Source organism: Mustela nigripes, chromosome 4, assembly GCF_022355385.1.
Source record: "Mustela nigripes isolate SB6536 chromosome 4, MUSNIG.SB6536, whole genome shotgun sequence".
In the NCBI taxonomy this organism is placed as follows: Eukaryota; Metazoa; Chordata; class Mammalia; order Carnivora; family Mustelidae; genus Mustela; species Mustela nigripes.
Window position 1 is genome coordinate 151,561,678 of NC_081560.1, and position 22,947 is coordinate 151,584,624.

Below are 22,947 nucleotides of genomic sequence, written 5' to 3' on the forward strand. Positions count from 1 at the left end.
GAATTGCCTTCTCCATGTGTGTGTGTCCACATACCAACACCTGCCTCTTTACCTCTAACTTCTTAGAAACTGAGCGTGGTCGGGGCATGAAAATTGAACAAACTTAGTTCTATGTACTGGTAAAGGACAATAGGGTTTTCCTTGGGAGGGTCTTGATCTTGACATCTCCCCCTCCTTAGAAAGGAGAACTGAGCACAGCTGTCAGGGTGTTAGCAGCCTCTGCGTGCTCACTCAGGGCTGGCCTGATGGAGGTCTGCCAGGAATTTAACAGCCAACATGCCTCTGAAGAAGGGTCCCTGGGGAGCCCCTATCTGCCGAGCAGTGTTTGGGCCAGACCCCAGAGGCTTTTGAGCTGGCTGAGGCTGATTTTATGAACTATCTCAGAAAGCCACCCCAGTCTTTTTCGTGCAACCTAGCATATCCACGTAGCGATATTGCCTGGAGGTCTATCTGGAATATGGATGGTTGCGACAAGGCGGTGTCTGGATACCAAGGGCTGTGATCTGCGTACTCTGACTCGCTGTGTTTATGACATGTATCCTGCCCTGCTCCTAAAATGTTCAATGAGAGGGGGATGAATTTTGAGGTGTGCTCTTCTTTTTACCACTTCTACCACGGCCCAATTACTTAATGGTACACACACACACACACACACACACACAAACTTGGTCTGTATTTCTCCAGAAACGTCCCCAGGGAGAACTATTCCTTAACAAGCTGCAAGCCTGACCTTACACAAGCCAATTCCAGACCTGGTCCCAGCCCCGTGCTGTGCCTGCTGCCCCTCCCTGCCCCCAGCTCCCAACTCCTATTCCCATGCACCCGCCCCTCCCAAGGCACCCACACATGCCGCACCCTGCTTGCAACATGGCCTTGTTCTTCCACCATTCTTTGCCTAGTTAGCTCCCTGTCACCTCCCAGCTCACAGCCCAAAGACCTCACACTTCCTCTGGATGCTACACTTGTAGTAGATGCTCCTAGAATGCTTCTTACCATAGTATATGAACATACATTTTTGTGGGTAAATGGTAGGCTGACTTACGGCACCATAAACGTCATCTTTTACTGTATCTTACCAGATAATATCATCAAGTAGAATGTTCCTCAACCTTAGGGCCATAGACATTTGGGGCCAGATAATTCTTATTGTGGGCTTGTCCTCTGCTTTGTAGGATGTTCAGTTTTGTCCCTGTTCTCTACCCACTAGAAGCCAGTAGCCCTTCAGTTGGAACTACCAAAAATGTCTCCAGACAATGCCAAAAGTACCCTGGGGAGTGGGCAAGATCACACCTGGCTGAGAACCACTGACCTAGGACAACTGCTTGTAAGAAGTTTGGGATTTCAAAGGCTGGTTTCCTGAGAGCCCCTTCGCTGAAGCCTCTTTCTAGACAAGCACTACACAACAGGCATATAATATGAGTCACATGTGTAACTATTTATCAATAGTTTATAAATACAATACAGTTTACAATATAGCAGTTCCAGTAGCTGCTTTAAAAATAGGTGAAATTAAATTTAATAACATATTTTATTTAACTCAACATATCCACCTATTGTCATTTCAGCCTTTACGCAATATAATTATCAGTAAGATATTTTGCATTCTTTTTTTCTGCCAAGTCATCAAAATCTAGTGTGTATGTCTCTCAGTTTGGACTAGCCATATATCAAGGGCTCAACAGCCACTTCCGGCCAGTGGCTAATACATTCGACAGGGCTGGGGCGGTGGACTTAAGTTTTCTCAAAAGGCATGTAGGGCCTGTCCCACCCCTTTAGGTGATCAATAAATTGCATTCCTACCGCTCAGGTCACTAAATTGCACTCCTACCCAGCAGAGCCATGCATAACTCTCTTTTGCCCACTGGGGTCCACAGGCTACGATCCATTTGGAGCAACCCACAGAGGGTCCCGGCAGTGGTGACCATGCTCTGGAGGGCCAGCTCACCCCGTAGTCATCTGTGAATAGCTAATGTGATGGGTGTGTTGCCTGTGATCCACAGGAGGCTGGAGGATTCCTGTCACACACATACCAGGTGAGACACGCCGTTTCCAAGCTCCCCAGGCAGATGTTCCACCCACCTCCAAACCACCTGTCCTCATACTCATTGCTCCAAAGTGAGGCTCAGCCCTCCGTAAACACTGGCCACCTGCAAAGATGCATTTTATTTTCTTAAAGGACAGATGTTCTTATCTAAAATGACACTGGCCAAGAAGTTGCTGTCCCTAGGGTGATGCTGTCCTTAGGCCAGGGAATTGTCCTGGGTCTCCAGACCACTCTGCAGGGACACAGGCTGGCTGGTGGGCACTAGCCCAGTCCCACAAGATCATCCAGCAAGATTCTCCAGACTCCCACCTCTGACTTATTTCTAGATGTATGCCCTCGGCACTCTCATCTCCAGGCGGTGCCGCCTCCTGGGAGTTCTCCCCATGGGGGCGCCCGCCTGCCTCTGGCCTGCCCGAGGAATTGTTTTCTGCAGCCCAGCCCTGGGCAGCTCCCGAAGGCTCTACCCAGCACCCTCCCAGGCCACAGGAGCGAGGACTCCCCCTTGGACCTGGCAGTCTCCAGAAGCCAGGACATGGCCCTCTCTAGTGAAGGCCACTTCTGCTTGGCTGCTGGGGCAAATCACGAGCATTGAGCGTTTCCTTTTTAGTAAAGGAACACAGTTTTCCCGAAGTTGTCACCTGGTCACTTTGTGCAACTCAGGAACTCGGCAAAACACAGACCATGGGGTGAGGGTCCCCCTCACACAGACCAGAGCATTAAAATGGCCATTGGGCACTAGCAGCTCTGGTCTGACGCCCACAGACCCTGGGAGCCTCACTGGGCAGGCAATGAGGAGGATGCCCCTGGAATGCCTGCCTCAGCTCACCCCCCGTGCCGCAGCGTCTCAGCGTCTGCACGTGTTAGCCAAGAGACACACACTATGCCCAGATCCGCCCCAGGAAGTTGGACTTACCCCTCCTGGCTTGCCTGATCTTTGGGCTCAGCATATTCCAGAAGCCGCCAGGCTGGAGTCCTTGGGCCGATCATGCTGTCATCCACTTCCCTTTTCTCTTCCTCTGGCCCAACTGCCCCTCCTGCTGCCCCACTCCAGCCCCCATGGTTGCTGGCTTTACAGGAGAGTTTCCCTTTCCTTGCTGCTGACCAATGGCTTGCCTTGGACTACACAAACCTCAATGCATTATTTATCCATCCCAGAATTAATTCCCATTCCAGCGAACCAGTAAAAGGCTCGGTAAGGGCTGCTGATCAATCACTGGGCCAGGGCGGGGCAGAATGGCTGCCCCTCTGCCCCGGGGTGCCTGCCTCACTACCCATCCGGGAGCCCCGAGAGTGGGGCTCTGCTCCCTGCGGGGCGGGCGGTGGCGGGCAGACGGGCGGGTCCGCGAGGAGGGTTCCCAGCCGCGCGGGCGGGTTGGAAGGCTCTGGGTTCCCGGGCGGGCGGATCCGCCCACTGCGCGGGGAGGGCCCGTCCGGCGAGCTGCCGGCAAAGGAAAGCCGCTGGAAATCCACGCGGCTGCCCTGTCCTTCTGTCCTGCCAAGCAACCCCCTTCCCGTCCAGCGTTCTTGGAAGAGAGGGGAGACCCCGCCCGTCCAATGCGACCTGCTCTGCCTGATGTCCCCAGCCATGGGCGGCAGGGGTGGGGGTGGGGGCTGGCTAGGAGGCGGTTTCTGAGCTCACTGTTCAACTGTGAAAGAGAGGTGTGTCTTACGCTGAGCTGGCGAGCTGGTGGCCTGGGTGGTATTCCCATCCTCTGGGGATGGGCCCAGCAACCAGCAAGCAGAGGGATGCCCCCTGAGGATGTTTATTCTGCCTTAACACGGTGACAGCAATCAGAATGCAGGTGAAGCACTTAGTTTGGGGCCCACACACAGTAGGGTCTCAGAAACTGTTCACCAAGTAGTGAATCTGCAAATTGTCATGTTTCCATTTAATACTAGCATAACTCTAAAGAGTGCATAGTGGTGCTTTGGGGGAGTTCAGCCTCAAGGCCTAAAAATTGCCCAAGAAATGCAATGGCAGTAATAGCTATCATTTATTAGGTGCCTGCTATGTGTCTGGTAGTAAGGCTAGTACTTCATATCCCGCAGCTCATTTAATTCTCCAATTCTCTGAGGCAGGTGCTAATGTCATGGCTTTTCAGATAAAGAAAATAAGGCACAGAAATGTTAAATAACTTGCCCAAAGTCAAACAATACTGTCAGGACAGGAATCGGAACCCTGGACAGTGTCTACAGCTGATGATTTTCTGTGATGCCAGTCTCTCTAAATTCCCAAATTCTAACTACCTCCTGGGAGCAGTTTTTTGCTTGAGAGTCCTCAGTGAACTTGTTGGATGGTGAGGATCGTCTTTGTGCCCCTGAAATGACCCCACGTGCTGTGTTAGAGATTTGTGTCTGGGGTTAGATTGTTCTGAGTCTGAGAGCTGTGTTGTCCTCTCCATTGAAGACGAGGAGCATGAAAGATGACCGCTCTGTTTGAATGGCCTTGCTCCCTCCCTGATCCCTAGAGTGCCTCCATGCCCACAGATCCCCAAATGAAGCATTAATGTGGGATCAAATCCCGTAGCTGGATGTCCAGAAGCTCTGGAGGCTAGTGGTTTAGCCTTTGCAGCAATCCATGTTAGAGAGGACAGGGTCTGGCATATAGAGAGGAGGGAAGAATTGGAGATGTCAAGGACTCACTGAGATGTGGGGGTCCAATGGCCAGGTGGCCCAAAGAAAGCAGAGTCCATGGAGATAACGTTGTTTTACTCAGCATCCAGTCCCTTTCTCCGGACCTCAGCCACCCCTCAGAAGAGAGGAATCAGTATTTTGAGATAATATTCAAGGCCTTTCATGGTACAGTCCCTGCCTTCATCCGTGATCGATCTCCTGCTGATGCTACGTGACTGTGCAGCTCCTGTGTGCCCCCGTGCCTTTGCACCAGCGGTTCCCTCTTCTAGGAGTGTCCTTTCCCACAGTTTCAGTTGCATAAGCCTGATCATTCTGAGCAAGTCCCTTTGAAACTCTCCTGATTCTACCACCAGAAGGAGCCATTAAGCACTTCCCCAGGGCTCTTAGCTGTGTCTCACCCCTCCTGCATTCCCAGTCCTGAGCCTCAGGCTGGACTCAGGCCATGAGCCCTGTGAGGAATACTGCCTTGAGGGACAGCTCCAAGAAATACTACTGAATGACCAAATTGACCTCCTTCTCCTTTCAGGCCAGGTAGAGGCCGGGTCAGGCTGGGACACAGGCCACCCGGGAGGACTGGGGAGGCTACAGATCTGGAAAATCTCATGTTGACATCAGGGTCACAGGGTGAGGTCCCGTGGCCAGTGACAATGTCTTGAGCAATCGTGAAGCCCTGTGAGTAATGCAGCCTGGACCACGTCCTCCAAACCAGAGGCAGGAAAATGCCCTGAAGACTTAGTTTGGGTCCACTCACACTTGTTTTGGTTAAGAAACCACCCCCGGGTGCTTTTCCTGTGCAGCTGTTTACCCCAATAACATTAAGTCGCTGCACTCACCCGCCTGCTTTTCCTGGGATCAGTGTTAGACTCGGAAAAAATATCAGAGGCTCTGGGCTCAAACCCAGAAGTAAAGCTGGGAACAGGGCAAGAGCTAGTCTGCACCCTGCACCTGAGAACGATGGGTCCAGCTGGAAGGGACATTAGTGCCCCCTCCTTCCTCAAGTTTACAAAGGGAAAATACAGGCCTCACACAGAAGTAGACGTAGAAAGGCAGCCCTCTCCCCATGGCCTTGCCCCTGCCTACATGGCACTGCCTCCCCAGCAGTGGTCCTGGGTCTCCCCCAGTTTCCAGCCTGGCATTTTCCGAGGCCACTGTGGGCCTGACTTGGCCAGGCCCTCAAGGGTGAGTAGGAGTGTTGGAAGGGCAGAACTCTCCAAAGGCGGATGCTGGAAGGCACACCTCTTGGACGGGTGGTCACCCATCAATATCACTGGCCACGTCCAGCTCTGCTTCAGGTCATTGGTTCTCAACCCTGGCTGCACATTGGGGAGTTTTGACAACTAATTTCTGTGTCCCATCTGCCATCGGGTCCTGTTTAGTCTGGCATGTGTGCTGGCCATTGGGTCCTGTTTAGTCTGGCATGTGCACTGGTCATTGGGAGTCATAAAAGCTCCTCGGGTGATCCAGCATGTGGCCAGGGTTGAGAACCACTACTTTAGAAGATAATTGCATATCTTTGAGCCCGGGGATATCAGAGGCAGTCACTGCCTGCTGTCACCCCAAGGGAGTCTTCTTCCTAGACAGGGGCATGTGTTGCCAGTCTCCCAGTCAGAAAGTGGAAAAGGGTCCCCCCCCCCAAGTCTCAAGGGGAGACTGCTCCATTCCACATGGAGCCACAGGTATGGTTACAGCCTGTTCACTGTACGAAGGTGTCCAGTAGAGGGGGGAGTAGGGCTGGAACCCTAACGCCGACAAAGCTGTGTGTTCTTGCACTATTAGAGGGATCTGCTGCCACCAGGAGGGCGAGCCTTCCTCTGTTTTTTTACCAAGATGTCATCTAGATAGCAGGACCCGGCTTCCCTATTCCAGAACCTGCAGAGAGGATAGGGGGTGCTCTTCTAGAGGCAGAGGGAGAAAACAGTGCTCCCCTGGGTCTGAGATGCCTGCGCAGTGCTCACCAGCACCTGACTTCCTGCTTCGACTGCTCTCTGTCCCTGTTGCCAGAAGGCTGAGGTTCCATTTCTCTGGTGTGTCACTCATGCCCATCCCTGTGGTGTGCTGGAACAGCTAGCCAGAACAAAAGCCAATGAGAGCTGATTGCTAAGTTTTCAGGAATTTTGTGATTTTAATGCAGGCATCATTAGATATTACATTACATAAACCTACAGTGAACTGAATCAGATTAAAAACGGAATGCCTACCCAACTCACATCACTTACTAATTATTTTACTACATTTTAGTACTTTCTACATTCTCAAGGTCATTTGTACCTATTGTATCGCGTGATGAAAATACTATTGTGAGGGTTGACTTTGTATGTCATTCTAACTGGGTCATGGGGCACCCAGCCAGACATTTGGTCAAGCATTACTCTCAGTGTCAATGTGAAGGTGTTTCTGGATGAAATTGGCATTTGAATTAGTAGACTGAATAAAGCATGTTGCCCTTCCTGGTGTGGGTGGGTCGCACCCAATCAGTCGAGGGCTTGAAAAGAACGAAAAACCCCACCTTCCTATGCAAAGAAGGGAACGCTCCTGCCTGACTGCCTTCAGCCAGGACATTGGTTTTTTTTTTTTTTTTTTTTCTCCTGTCTTTGGGGCTAGAACTGAAAATTGGCTCTTCCTGGGTCTTGAGCCTGCTGGCCTTTGAACTAGAACTACACAACCTTCGTTAGTGTCCAGCTTGTCAACTATAGGTCTTGGGACTTTTCAGCTTCTATAACATACAGTACCTATGTATGCATAAATATGTATATGTTCTTATTATACTCTTGAGAGATATATAGCTCTCTCCTGTGTGTTCCGTTTCTCTCAAGAACCCTAATTCATCATTTATTGGGTTTCAATCGCACATCTCTTGGCAGCTCCTCGTTCAGGGATCATGCTGGTAGTTTGAAATGGACGGTGGTGGGAGTATTTACATCAAGGAAACACGTTATCAATTCAGACTTAAATTTTTTTGCCTTCCAGAGAGCCAGTCGTGAGGTGTTTTTGCCAGCCCAACCCTGTCCATGCCCTACCCTGTCGACCTTGTATGCCTCCCAACGGTTGACTCCTTGCTGAGGGCAGAGGAGACAAGCTCTGCACCCGCTCTGTCGTTGTCTCCCTCCTGGACATGTCCAGATGCCCTGTCTTTCCCAGGCTCCTTGCAGCTCCTTGTGACTGTCCTAGATATTGTTTTTGAGCAGACGCGATGAGGCAGCTTCTAGGCCTGGCCTATAGGACTCCTCCCTCCAACACTCCTCCAGGCTTGTCTCCCTTTTCTGGGGCCACCTGGAAGGCCCATGCAGGAGGCGGCCGAGGTCCTGTGGTCTGAGACCCTGAATGACTGAGTGAGGCCAAGCCCCACTGTCAACCTAGAAACGTCTCAGATGGCTAGGAGAAGGAGAGCCATGAGCCAGCTGGTCCTCTTCATGACTCCAGCTGACCTTCCACCACATATATCCTCCGCCGGCCCCTCTTTGCCTACCAGACGTTGATGCTCCCCTTTGGACACTGTTTCAGTGTCCCCTCCCTGCTCAGTGACCGCAGTCAGAGTCCAGCACCTTTACTATCTCCTCATCCCTCATGCCTGAGGCCACAGGAACCTTCTAAAAGGCCTCTTGCCAGGGCTGATGAAGACCTGACCCATAATTTAAATATATAAAATTTAAATTACCCATAATTATTACCCCAAATCAACCCATAATTTAAAAATTAACCCATAATTTAAATATGATAACCCATAATTTAAATATAAACTATAAACAAAACTTAAGAGTATGTTGAATTTAAAGTATTCTTTCTAGGGTTTTTAATTGCACAATTGTGTGGGATTCATCAAAGGTGAACTTTTCTGCCGCTTTGGTGGCCTGGCCTTGCTAGTGCTCTGAGTATATCCTTGGTTTTGCCTGAGGGCACTTGGGTGCTTCAGGGCCTCTCTCCCTGCCCGCGCTCCCACGGTCCTGTGGCCTTAGGTCTAAAGTCTGCCTCTGCCGTTGGCCCAATGCCTCCTTCAAATGCTTCACCTGGCTTCTCATTTCAGTCCCGTGCACACACCTCAGTGTAGGGTACAGCCTCGCATACACAGCCCAGGCCCCCAGAATGGGTCTAGAGCCTGGACCCCTAGTTTTCTGGGTCTTTGGTGTCCTAGGCTCCTGGCCAGAGAATCAGAAGGATAACGATGCAGAATCCAGGACTGGGCATTGCAAAACCACCCAGACAAGAGAGTAAAGACCAGAACTCGGAGACTTTGCTTGGAAAGCCCCTCGGTTGTGACTTAAAGCCTCTGGGCATGGTTTCTAGAGTTCTGCAGCCCTGACATCAGGGCAGAGGGGGCCTGGGTTACCAAGTGGGTTCAGAAAACACAGCCTTCGGTTCCAACTTACACTGTCACACTTGTCACACCTTGCCTTCAACTTAGGACAGGCTAATGTCTAGGCAGCTGATGTCCGGGACAGGGGTGCTTGCTGTGTGTGATGGATGAGTGACTGGTATGCTGCCTGGGTTCTCTAGGACAGATGCTAAGATAAGAGTTTTATTGGGAATTAACACCTGTTCACGAGTGGGAGGGGAGCATGGGAGCACCAAGCAAACCAGAGCATCTCCGCCAACATTCTGGGGGGCTCCAAAGCAGAGAGCCAGGGTGCCTGGTTGGCTCAGGGGCTAAGCCTCTGCCTTTGGCTCAGGTCATGGTCTCAGGGTCCTGGGATTGAGCCCCACATTGGGCTCCCTGCTCAGTGGGGAGCCTCTTCCCCCACCCCCCCACCCCACCTGTCCCCCTACCTACTCCTGCTCCCCCCCCACTACAACAAAAAAAAAAAAAAAAAACAAAAAAAAAAAAAAAAAAAAAAAAAAAAAAAAAAAAAAAAAAGCAAAGGGCCTAGTAGAGGGTCTGACTTGGGTGGAGGGGGTCAGACCTGTGTACCGTTGCCTTTTGCTCATTGGCTGGGGGCCTCCTCAAGAAGACCATGACCTTGACCATCATTGTGCCCCCCTCCAAGAACAGCATGAAGTTGGCTTGAAAGTTGAGGTTGATAACCAGGGGCTGTCGATTGATCCCACTCCCTGCAGCTGACCAGTGAATCCTTTCTCGAAGTGGGCTCTGGCAGTTACCACACAGGGGTTTATGGAACTCAAAGGCCTCATTTTTTAAGTCTCTGTAAATGTTGGGCTCAGAAAAATACCATTCACTTAAAAATCTACTTGGCCAAGTGTCTGAGCTCCCCATTTAATCAGGCAGCTTTTAGATAAAGATTTTATCGAGCTTCAAGTTCTCACTGTGAGATTCTTGGAAGGGAAAACTTCTATTAGGGAGTGTGTGGAACTGACAGTGGGACAGCCTTGCTGTGAGTAGGTGGGGTCCCCCGAGGCACTAGGGGAGGGGTAAAAAGGACCCCAGCCCACAGACCTGACACGCTGGGCCAGGCGGGATTGCCTGTTGAGCTCCTGCTTTTGGCAGAGCCTGAGAGGAAAGAGGGAAATGCACCTTCACTAATAGGGTTCTGAGTCTTGGAAATACAACGTACTGAGGTTCCAAGGAGCTGTCACCATTTTCCTGAAGCAGGGGCGGGGGACCCAGTGGTGAGGCTATTGCCTGCCCAGACTCAAATGGCAAAACCTGTCCTCACTTGGATGCAGCAAGGAAAAAGGTCTGAAATGTTTTCCACTCCCTAAAGAGTCAGATTTTAGAAAGTGATGACTCACCAATTTGGTCAGTTTTGCATTATTGGAAAACAAGTCTTCTCCCTTGTGAAAACACCTGCTTGTTGTGGAAAGCCAGGGTTTGGGACAGATGGAAAGAACGGAAGTTTCCCAGATGCCTTCTCTCTCAACTCACACCTCTCCCCAAAGTCAGGATTCCTCCCCCGCACAACCAGCGCTGCCCCTTGTGCGTCTCCTCTGGGCTGACCGCCCCCTCCCCCTGGCACAGAACCTCCCTCTGCTCTTCTAGACATTTCTCCTCCTTTTGCATCTTTGATCCCTCCCTCCCTCACTGGCTCTTCTCTCCAAGTTAATAAAACTACTCGAGAGTCCTCTGCTTTTAAAATGATACCTTTTCTTTTCTTCATTTGTTATGGTAGAAGGGAACTTATTCGGGTGCTACACAGTATCTAGCCCCTTCCTATCATGGGGCAATCTTCTGCCATCTCCCTCTTTGGACACCATAAGGAATAGATCTGCTATGTCCCTGTAGGCAGTCAGATGTGGTCAGGTGATGGAGGCTCAGCCCACCAGATGCCCCTGCCTGGTTTTTATTCTAATCCTGAACATCACAAAAAGTCTGAGAGAGAGTTTGAATGGACTTCCTAGCACTGGCTGCAGTGACAATGTCTGCTGTGACAGGGCTCCCTTCCAGTATGGGGGAGGTATCTAGCAAGGGTGTCTCGGCCATGCTGTCCCATAAGAAAAGAATCCTCGTGCTTCTCGCTTTTTGGCCCTCTAGAGCCACCGTCACTCTTGTCCATCTTACAAGCCTAGATCTTCAGGTCTCAAAAGATGTTGTAAACCTCCAACACACCTCTGATAAATTCCCCTTTCTGGCTGCAGCTGGTTTGGGTTGCCTTCCAGTGACTGGCAGCTCACAGACTTCTAGCTGGAGCCCACATCATGCTTCTCAGCCTATGCTTCCATATTCCTCCTCTCTCTCACTTCCTGATCCTCCTGACTCAGCACAGATGGCCCACCTTCCATGTGTCTGTTCTCTCACAGATGGTTATTTCCTTCCTTATTTCCCCAATTATGCCACCAAGCTAACCATCGCTCGTCTCAGACGGGAAACCGCAGACTCTCCTTCCTAGCCATGGCTGCTGTCTTCCACAGCCTGTTGTCATGGTCCCCGGGTAGAGGCTCTTGTGGGTTATGACTGACAGTCATCTCAGCTCACCCAGAAGGGGCAGCTGGATGGGGTCTTCCCACTCTGACAGACGCTTCTTTCCTTCCAGACCTTTCCATCCTCATCTGTTCGAAACCCAGCTCCTGTCTAGGTGTACATCTCTGCCCTTTGTTGAGTATCTGGTACATACACACTACCTTCCTTTAACCTGCAGTGGGTGACACATTTAGCCTTTGGGGCTGAAAAAAAATCCTGTCAACCAACAGTTCGATATCTGATGAAATTATTCTTCCAAAATGAAAGAGCGATTAATACATTCCCAAATAAACAAAACTTGAGATAGCTAATCACAAGTGGACCTGCCCATGAAGAAATAGCTGGAGAAGCTGAGAAGCATGATGTGGGCTCCAGCCTTCAGGCTGAAATGAAAGGACACTAAATAGTAACTCAAATCCACATGAGGAAATAAAGAATAGCTGTAAATTATAGGTAAATATGTAAGACTGGATTAATGTATTTTTCTTTGTAACTTCTCATTTTTTCTTATTTAAAAGATAACTACATAAAACAATAATGGTAAGTTTATGGTCAGGAGCACCCAGTGTATAAAGCCCACAGTGTGTGAAAATGTAACATACACAGTATGTATGTCTGTGAGGATAGAGATATCTAGGAAAAGGTTTTGTATAGTTAGTATTAATCTAAAGTAGATTGCTATAAATTAAGATGAAATCCCCAACGCAACTGCTGAGAAAACAACCCAAACATATATAGTAAAGAAGGAAAAACAAGGGAATTAAAAGGCTATGTCAGAAAATATCTACTCAACACAAAAGAAGTCAGTAATTAAAGATCTGAGGAACACAACATGATATGTGACACAGAAAAAAGTAGCAAAGCAGCAAATGTAAATCCTTCCTTAGCAGTAATTACACTAAATATCAGTAAATACACTAAATATAAATATAAATATAAATATAAATATAAACATCCAATTAAAAGGCTGAAGTAGGGGCACCTGGGTGGCTCAGTGGGTTAAGCCTCTGCCTTTGGCTCAGGTCATGATCTCAGGGTTCTGGGATCAAGCCCTGCATTCGGTTCCCTGCTCCGCGGGGAGCCTGCCTCCTCCGCTCTCTCTGCCTGCCTCTCTGCCTACTTGTGATCTCTCTTTCTCAAATAAATAAATAAAATCTTAAAAAAAAATAAAAAATAAAAGGCTGAAGTAGAAGAATGGGTTAAAAAGATACCAACAATATGCTGTCTAAAGAGACTTACAGTAGCCCCCTTTATCCATGGGGGATATGCTCCAAGACCCCCATTGATGCCTGAACTACAGATAGTACCAAACCCTATATAGATTATGTTTTTTTCTATACCCGTATACCTATGATAAAATTTAACTTATAAATTAGGCCTAGTGGGAGAGTGACAACAATTCATAAATAAAGAGAACAATTATAATAACATCCTGTAATGAAAGGTATATGAATGTGGTCTCTCTCAAAATATCCTATTATACTGTATTTGTGCTATGGGATGACAAACTACCTATATAATGAGATGAAATGAGGTGAATGACATAGGCAATGTGAATAGGGTTAAGCTAGTATGATGACACATCATCCTTCTGATGACACATCAGAAGGGGGATTATCTACTTCCAGACCATGTTCGACCACAGGTAACTCACCCTGGGGAAGTTGAAACCACGGGTAAGGAGGAACTACTGTCCTTCAGATTCAAAGACACAAATAGGTTGAAAGTAAAAGGATTGAAAAAGATACTCCACACCAATAGTAACCAAAGGAGAGCTGGGGGAGGGGGGAATACTAAATTCGGACAAAATATGCTTTAAGACAAGAATTATTACAAGGGAGAAAGAAGGACAATGTATATTAATAAAAGAGTCAGTACACCAAGAATATGTAACAATTATAAATATATATTCACCCAACAATAGAGCACCAAAGTCCAGGAAGCAAAAATAGACTCAAGAAAGAAATAGTACAACAATAGTAATTGGAAACTTTAATATCCCATTTGCAATATCCAATAATGGATAGAACATCAGTGAAGAAATAGAGGACTTGAAGAACACTACAAACCACCTAGACCTAACAGACATTTATGGAATACTTTGCCCAAGAATAGCAGAATACATATTCTTCTCAAATGCACATGGAACACATTCCAGAATGGACCAAATGCTAGACCACATAACAAGTCTCAATAGATTTAAATGGATGTCTGTTCTCACCACTTCTAGACCACATTGTACTGGAGGTTCTAGTTAAGGCAGTTGGAAAGAAAAAGAAATAAAAGTATCCTGATTAGGAAAGAAGAAGTAAAACTATCTCTGTTCGCAGATGACATGATCTTGTATATAGAAAAATTTTTTAAAAAAGATTTTATTTATTTGATAGAGATCACAATTAGGCAGAGAGGCAGGAAAAGAGAGAGGGATAAGCAGATTCACTGCTGAGCAGAAAGCCTGATGTGGGGCTCAATCCCAGGACCCTGAGATCATGACCTGAGCTGAAGGCAGAGGCTTTAACCCACTGAGCCACCCAGGCGCCCCAGTATATAGAAAATTTTAAGGAATCTACTAAAAAGCTATTAGAATTAACAGATGAGAGCAGCTAGAGTGAAGGGTAATAAGATCAATATACAAAAATCAATTGTATTTTTACACGTCTGCTGTGAATAATCTGAGAATGAACTCAGAAAAGAAAATGATCCCTTTCACAATAGCACCGAATAGGATAAAATACACAAGGATAAACTGAATAAGACAAGTACAAAACTTGTTCTCAGAAAACTAGAAAACACTGTTGAAAGGAACTTAGCTGAAAAGAGCTAAATAAATGGAAAAACATTCTATGTTCAATGATTGGAAGATTTAACATTAGGATGGCAATACTCGTACGCCCTCAAATGATCTACAGATTTAACACAATCCCAGATAACTTCTTGTAGAGATTGACAAGCTTGTTCTAAAACTTATATGGAATTGCACGGCACCCAGAATAGCCCAAACATGTTGCCTGGGTGTCAAGCCCCAGTGCAGTGGTCATTTTGGCCACAGCACAGGGAGATGACCTTGTCATGGTTACTGACTTGAACATGAAAGTTGGTCCTGAATGTCTTTGTCTACAGGTAAAGGGGTGGCTCCCTACTCTGTACCCTACCCACTTTGTTCCTTAGCTCTGTGAGGGAAGCAACATTCCTTTTCTCTACCCACAGCCTCTGGGCTCATTCATCTTCCCACCCAAAAGATGGCTCATCCTACAGGATGGCTCCCAAGGAGTGTAAGGTGACTCTTTGGTAGTACCAGAGGCTGAGAATTGAACAGGAGGATTGGGATGATCTAGGCAATGGATGACTAAGGCTCCAACTAAAGGAAACTGGAAATGATTGCTGTGGTCAGCTGAAAACAGCGCTCACAGTGGGGCACCAAGGGAATGAAGAGCGAGAGCACTGAGTCTGACTCCTGGCCCCACCAGCCTTGATCTGAGTTACTCTGAGCAGGTTCTTTAACTTTTCTGTGCCAGTTCTTTCATCCTTCAAAAGAGATGATAATTGCTTTTCTGTCCATCCCAAATGGCCCATACTAAGGTAGGAAGGCTGAGTATGTGGAAGGTCTTTGCAAACTGAACACTATATAAGGACATGTACAAGAGTGTGTATAAGCAATGACTCTGGGGCTCACAATAAGCAAGAACCAGCTGTGCACTGACAACCCAGTAAACTCTGCAAAGAACCACTACTAGGTCATTCCTTCCTAAGATTTTGGCCCCGAGAGCTAGCTTCTCATACCAATAGGTAACGGATAGTCCCACAATATGACATATCCTCCAGAACAGCCCCGCCAGTTAATCTGTGTTCTTACCGTTAAAGATAACACACTTATTTGCCTGCACATTAAAAGACTTTGCTCACTAGCTTGCGGTTTGCTTTGACGTCTTTGGCACGAGAGTCTTGTGTTTTGGTCAATAATTTCAAGCCTCCCCAAATGTGGCTTCTCTGTTTGCAGCTCTGCAGAACTCAGCAGGCAGTCTCTTGATGTAAATACAACAGGGAGCAGAAGGGGGAGGTGACTTCAGAGGAAGTGAGCTGGTGGGGACACTCGCCATGCCCACCGCTCGGGCGTGCAGCTGCTACAGTTTGGCACACACCAAATGCTAGTGCCGAGGGCTCACAGCCCCGGTCGATCCTCTGCAGACCCAGCGTTCTGATGAGTTTCTGTCATCTGATTAGATTTTTCTGTTCTTGGTTCCATTTGCCAGGTTATGGGGTGATATCACGGATAGAGCCTGGGCTTTGGGATTGAAATCTGGCCCCATCATGTACTGGCTGAGTAGCATCTCCCGGTATCTTAGTCACCTCAGCTGCAAAATAGGGGCAGCAACTGTCACCTCCCACGGTGGCGATGGAGATGAAATGAGACCAGGATTTGAAGCAGGAAGCATATGCTTGGAACATATTTGACCCTTCACAAAATGGAGGTGTGTGGCTTCCTTTATGCCAGTTATGAAACAGGTAACCTGATACTAAAATCTTGTGAGGAGGGAGGTAGACATATGAAACTACTAACCCTCACACATGCACTCGCATGTGCACACAGCCACACACACACACATGCAAACACTCATATATGTGTGTGCATGCACACTCACACACACACGCCTTCACAGTCTTACATATACACCCTTGTGCTCACAATCATACACGCACATTCTGTCCCAGGCACATGATCGGGCTCAGGTTCAGACACAGTCACACACTTCCCCTTGAACTTGGCTTCACCACCCACACATGCAGGTATGTGTACAGACTGATACATACCCACAGGCTCACCCTCACACAGGTGTGCTCCTGGCGTGAGGTCACATGTTATGACAGCCCTGGAGAACACTGTGGCCCTGCTGGTGAGGCCCACTCCTGTCACCACCTGCTGCCGCCCAGTGCTGACTGGGGGATGGGCTCCTCCTCTCCAGGGGTTGGCACGTCTCCCTACTCTTCTCCATGCTCAGTGTTTATTTTCAGAAAATAGTGACTCTGATCCATAGCTTCTCAGCCTCCTTTCTAAGAGCAAAAGACTCTGGTCTAGAGGTAACTATGGGCAAAATGTGTTTCTGTAGGCTCCAGCAGGGACCACCTGCATGCTGACCCAGCCTGGCCACCTTGGGGAACTTCCTGGTTCTGTATGGTCCTCCTATTATGAGTTCTGCCTTCCCCTCCTGCCTTTAACCAGCCTTCAGGGGACAGTCCCCACCACCTCTGAGCTCAGGGGCCTTAGGAGCACGTGCTGCTCTCTATCGCCCCCAACTGGTCAACCAGTGCAGGCCAAAGCAGCCTGGTATCCCCTGCGTAGCAAGGTGAAGGAAGGCTGTGTGGTGACAGTTTTGATCTAGTTCCGTGAGTATGTCTTAACTCTCCTAGGAGTTCTTCCAGAAACCACATCATCCCTTGCACAGCTTTGCGTCTCCAGGGAACTTAATAACTATTCACTGAATGAGTGACTGAATCATCTAGGGCAAATTTGCCATGGTGCCTTGGTGGAAGGTTGGAACTGGTTTCTGATGTGGAGAGAGGGTGTATCACTTCTACCCCAAATACACTAAAAGAGACTGAATGACAGAGGGGAGCCTAGCAGGCTCCTTGTTGTCCAGGTCAAGGGACACCTGTATCCCTGCAGAACACTTCAGAGCAAAGGAGTGACGTTGCTGCTAAAGAAATGTGGACTCATCACCAGGTTCTGGGTTCACAGATCCAATCTCCAAGGGGGGCCCTGGGCTGACACAGAAACTGCCACAACAAGACTGTTTTGGGGCACATCCCAAAAAGAGGAACTTGGCCCAGAGGGTCACTGTGACTCATTTGCTCTGGTATTTCTCAAGAGGAAGTCAAATCAATCACAAAATACCACTTCCTGAAATGATGAGTGCTTAGTGTGTTTTCTCCTTGTGAAATAGGACTCCCTAATTTTGAGTAGGCTTGTATATTTCTCAGTTGCTTTTCTTGAATCAGCCTCTGTAGTCACACTTCATTTCCAATGCCAGGCTGGCCATTGACAAAAGGTTGGACCCTGGACAGATCAGTTAATCTCTCTGTGCCTTTGTTTCCTCTTCTTTAAAATTGGGACATGAATACCATATGGCCAGCACTGTTCAGAGGATTAAATAAGGGGACCTACACACATCTCTTTGGACAGCCCAGGAAAAAAACAGATGTTAAGCACCTGGTTTCTGGACTTGAGAACCTATCCCAGTGTTCTGAGTTCCATCCAGTCCAGATCTTTTCCCTCTTCTGGAAAATGCAGGAATTGGACTGGATAATTTTGATGGCATCTTCCAGATCTGAGAAAACATGACTGGGTCAAGAGAAAGATAGCCATTTTGAGCCAACTCTGAGAAAGAGAAGTTCTCATGTCACTGAGAGAGAAGCATGTTGAACAGTGTGGTCAGGGTGAAAGGATTTTATCATATTTGAACCCTAATGGGAGGCCCTGCTCCTATTAACAATTGTCATTTCCCTGAAAATATGTTGCTTCTTAGCCACGCACACCTAAGCCATCATGTTGAGTGAAGAGTAAGTAAAATATCTACGCAAAAACACTTGATGTCTTATGACCATTGTGCTCTTCTGGGATCTGGTCACCAGAGATCTTTTGGAAGGGGTCAGTCAAGGGAGGCCTGGGGAGTCAAGAGGAGATTACCTAGACTTTATGTCCCATGAGACTTGAGTTCAAATCCTGATCCTGCCTGTGGGTAACTCTGAGAACTTGGGCCAGCGGCTTGTGTTCTCTGAGCTGCTGCTCCCCCATATGTAAAACAGGGATAATGGGGCCACAGGGAAGTTAGAGTTCAGAGAGGAAGTCTCACGAATGAGTTCCTCTCCCATGATTCATCCCTTCACAGTGGGATGAATATGTTATGATCAAATTGCATTCACGAGCACGCACTGTGGGACAGTGGAATACTCTCAAACACTCTTGTAAGTATTTGAGCTCAAACCGCTCTGAGTTAGCTGCCATTGTGGCCTCCCGTGGAGCTGAGGACTGGGGTGGCCTAATGGAAATTGCACAGGGAGTCAGGGTGGGGCTAGGATTTAAATCCAGATCCACCTGTCTCTAGGATCAACATCTGAATCATAATGCAACGCTGCCACCAGGGCATGTGACAATGCATTAAAGGATTTCAAAACACACACCTGGTATTTGCAATACACCCAAGTTAAGGGTGGTTCCTTGTAAGGGTCACGCTGGTATTTTGTATCTCCTCCCTGAAGTTTTTTCCTAACTCTCCTTCAGCTTAAAGATGGCTGAGTCTAGCAGGAATTAGACCAGATGGTGCTTACATTGCCCTTTCTTGCAAAGGAAGGCCTTCCCCAACATGCACACTCACACACCTGCTTTGCTGGGCCCGTCTTCTGGCCCAGGCTTGGCTCAGGCTGGTGTCTCAGCCTCAAGGCTCCCAGGAGGGAGGCTCTGCTCCACCACCTACCCACACTCAACCCCCTCAGGGTCCTAGCAAAGGAGTGGGTTTATACACGCACAACATGTCACCTAGAACAGAAACTTTTTCTCCAAATGCTTAGCTTGCCTCCAGGAAATCTAGCCCCATGAGAGATCCAGGAGAACAAGCATCCAATTCTTAAAAGCAGCCATGTCCCTCCTGTGGTAGAGTGATTGCAAAAATCTCCCAAATCCCTCACCTTCTCTGCATCCATGAGAGACACGTGGACCCGTCACCCCAGCGTTTGCCCTACCAGACAGCCGGCAACCATCACAAAATGAGGGAGGCCCTCCTTACCAGCATCCCCACTGTGGACACGCCAGAGAGCCCAGAAGACCATGTGAGCCCAGGACAGCTTGACCCATCAGCGAGAATAATTGTTCACATTTTGAAGCTGCTGATTTTTATGGTTTGTTATACTGCAATAGCTAATCTCACCTACCCCCCAATTGTACCATTATAACATGGATGCGCCCAGCCAGACCTCCTTGGTTCTGAATTTCTCTCGTCCTGATTCCAGCCAGGAGACCTGACAAGGGGTTGGCAAGAAACAGGCTGGGTTTGAATCCTAATACCCCCCGCATCTCAGCCTCTCAGATCCTCCTTGGGACTAATGATATCCAGCCCTCAGGGCCATCATGATGACCCATGAAAACAGAGATGAAGCTTAACACTGAATCAGTTTTCAATAAATGGTAGTTTCTGGAAAGTGCTACATCGACACTTGTTAACTTGTTGTCTTCGAAACTGAAGCCCATCTCAAACCCATGGCAACACAGTTGGGGCTTCAGGGAAGGTGGAAGACCTTTGATCCCTTCTTCTCCACATGTATTTGTTAAGAACCAAGGCTACAAAGCCCAGTGCCAAGCACTGTGGAAGGATCCAGCTTGGGAGAACACAGTCCTCATCTCTAGGACACGCACAGGGAGGGTGTGTGTAATAGGAAATTTATATGTGGTCTTTGTCCCTGGTTCTTAGCACAGAACTCTAAAAACTCTTGGAATATCCTGAGCAATGGGAGGGTCTTGGTTGCTCACATCAAGCCCCTCTCAGCCACACCTGTGTCTGTGCTACTGACAGGCCCCCAGAGACCTTCAAGATGGCAGCTGGCCTCTAGAAAGACCAAGAAATGATTAGTGGACTGGAGTGCTTAGCCTCACTTCTCACTCCTACCCCCACCTCTGGGGAGAGGGGAGGGACTCGAAGTTTACTTCAGTCACAGGAACCAATGACTTGATCAATCACACCTATGTCAGAAGACCTCCCCACAAAACTGCCCATATGACAGAGTTCACAGAGCTTCTAGCTTAGAGGCATTGGGATGGTGGCACACCCAGGGAGGTATGGGATTCTATCTTCATCCCATACCTCGACTACACAGCTCTTCCCATTTGACTGTCCCCAAACAATATCCTTTAACATAAATCAGTAACAGTGAGTGAAGCATTTTTGTGAGTTCTGTGAGCCATTCGAGCAATTATCAAAACTGAAACAGGAATCCCAGGAATCCCTGAATTTGTAGTCAAGTTGGACAGAAGTGCTGGGCAACCCATTTGCAGCTAGTGTCTGAAGCGGGAGCAGTTTTGTGGGACTGGGTCCCTAACCTGTAGGGTTGGCACTACTTTGAACAGCTGGTGCCAGAACTGAATGGAATTGAATTGTTGGATACCCAGCTGGTATCAGAATCAGAGAGGGTAAGAAAATTATCCAAGGCTGTCATCTTCCCTCTGGATGTGAACCCTCATGGCCAGGGCCTGTCACACTCCCTCCTGGGGCTATGCCCAGGGCAGGGTTTGGGAGAGAGCAAAGAACCAGGGACTGGGGACACCTGGGTGGCTCAGTTAGTTAAGTGTCTGCCTTCAGCTCAGGTCATGATCCCAGGGTCCTGGGATCGAGTCCCCCATTGGGCTCCTTGCTCCGTGGGGAGTCAGCATCTCCCTCTGCCTGCCGCTTCTCCTGCTTGTGCTCTCTGTCTATCTCTTTCTCTGAGAAATAAATAAATAAAATCTTAAAAAAAAAAAAAAAAAAAAGAACCAGGGACCGTGCAGGGGCTCTGGTCTCTCCCAGGGCAGGGCCATGGGGGACAGCTTGGGCCTGTGGCCATGGCTTCCTTCTCCTCTCTCCAAATTTGGTGTTTTAAATATCAGTCTCTGCCAGTATCCCAAAGGATTCACAGATGATCACAAACCTATAATTTGGGGCACACTATGTAAGAACCCTTGTGTGGGGCTAGGCATTTGGGCCCTGCTGCCAGTGTGCCTAGCTGAAGAGACGCATGGGGCTTTGTTGACACCATGCTCTGTGATCTGGGCCTGGGGCTGGCTCAGCCTGGAAGAGGGACACCTCTGTCATTTGCAGAAAGGTGCTGTCTAGCCTCAGGGCCCTGGTCCCATACTTTGAGTTGTCTAGAGAATCAGTCCCAAGACAAAGACTTGAACACATGGCTCTGGGATTCAAAGAAGGGGACAATAGCCAGAGGTGACAGCAGGGGACTGCCATCAGGCCTGTTTTTCCTGCTTGCAGCGGCCATGTGAATCCAGCCTGCCCTCTCTGTTCAGGACCGCCCTGTCTTCGCAGCCGTGCTCTCACACAGTCTCCGAGCCAGTCCCACCAGAAAGGAGCACATCTGGCCCTGGTGGGAGCACCGCCCCTCAGGGCAGATTAGGGTAATCCCATGTCAGCAGTTACCATTTGCTGAGTGCATATCACGTGCCAAGCCCTGATACCAAGGTTCACACACACCACCCCCCAAAGACATCTTGTTCGTTCCTGTTCTAAGAGGAAAGTAGGCCCAGAGGTGATAAGCGACATGTGCCAGACCACCTGTGAGCAGGAGCTAAGCCGACACCTCAAGCCCAGACTGCAGGGGTGTCTGACACCAGGTGGCTCCGACTACTTCAGTAGCGAGGACTGGGCACAGGTGTCTGCCAGATGGTACGTGTGCAGCGGAGCTGACTGCTGGTTCCGTGGGCTTCACTCTCCCACCTTGGAGGCCCCCAAACCACCGATAGGCCCAGAAATCTGCTTTCAAGGCATTTGATTCTCCTTGGTGACCTTGTTAGCAAATTTAAAGGGTAAAGACTTTTGAAAATTAAAAAAACAAACAAACAGATAAAGATTTTTGAAAGTCATCCAGTCACAGATTCAGTAATATTTGTAAAAGCATATTTATAACCAACAGGATTTCATCATAAAATGGGCCTAAATCTCTCCTCATTCTCCATGCAGCCCCCAGGAGCTCCTTTCTTTGCTCCAGGTAAGACGTGGGGGCCACAGTCCCGTGTCCTGCCAAGAAGGGCCAGAGCTTGCCTTGCCGTCCCTCTATCCCGGGAGTCCGAGTGGAGAGAGGACCGCCACCCTTCACGGGACACTGACTCGGGGAGGAACGCAGTGCTCCCCCCTGACCCGGCAGGCGGCCCCCCCCAGGATGTATTCTGTAGACGCATTATCTTGCAGACAAAGTGCATTTACAGCCTGTCGTGGGCTCTGCTGTGTAACCCGGATGACACCGAGGCCTGATGTGTACCCCCCCGCCCCGCCTCCACCTCCGCTGGAGATGTCCTCACCTAAGGTACACTCCCTTCCTCGGCGCGACTCCCACAGTCCTGGCTGGTCACTGTGGGGGGTATACAGGCCTGGTGTTCTCCCCCCAACTCAGCACAGCTTCCAGCACCCACCCCAGCCTTAGCTGAGTGTGCAGGGCACTGAGGCGCTGCTTCCATCACAGCCCAGCTTCTCCTGCTGCTCAGCCCTGCTCGCTGACTCCTCACAGGTACGGGTCCCCATCAACTTCCCCTACGCTCATCCCCACCTCATAGCCATTGTGAAGTAACTCACGGTATCGCCGGAAAGTCCGAAACACAACCCTCATAGTTATTCCAAATTCTCCACCTAACAATTTGAAAATCTCTGCCACGTCTGGGTCTGGTTCTGATGCTCGG

General features: G+C 48.8%; 1 protein-coding gene across 4 annotated transcripts in view; it reads right to left on the minus strand.

The window, feature by feature from the left end:
- Window positions 1-22,947, minus strand: part of ARHGAP22 (Rho GTPase activating protein 22) — a 165,042-nt gene that overhangs the window by 129,564 nt on the left and 12,531 nt on the right. The window contains exon 1 of one of the 4 annotated variants that reach the window (XM_059397984.1): window positions 2,958-3,546. The exons of the other annotated variants lie outside the window; for them this stretch is intronic. Within the exon in view, the coding sequence (XP_059253967.1) occupies window positions 2,958-2,991 (34 nt within the window). The 5' untranslated portion in view covers window positions 2,992-3,546. Of the gene's footprint in view, window positions 1-2,957; window positions 3,547-22,947 lie in introns of those variants that run through there. 4 annotated transcript variants of the gene reach the window in all.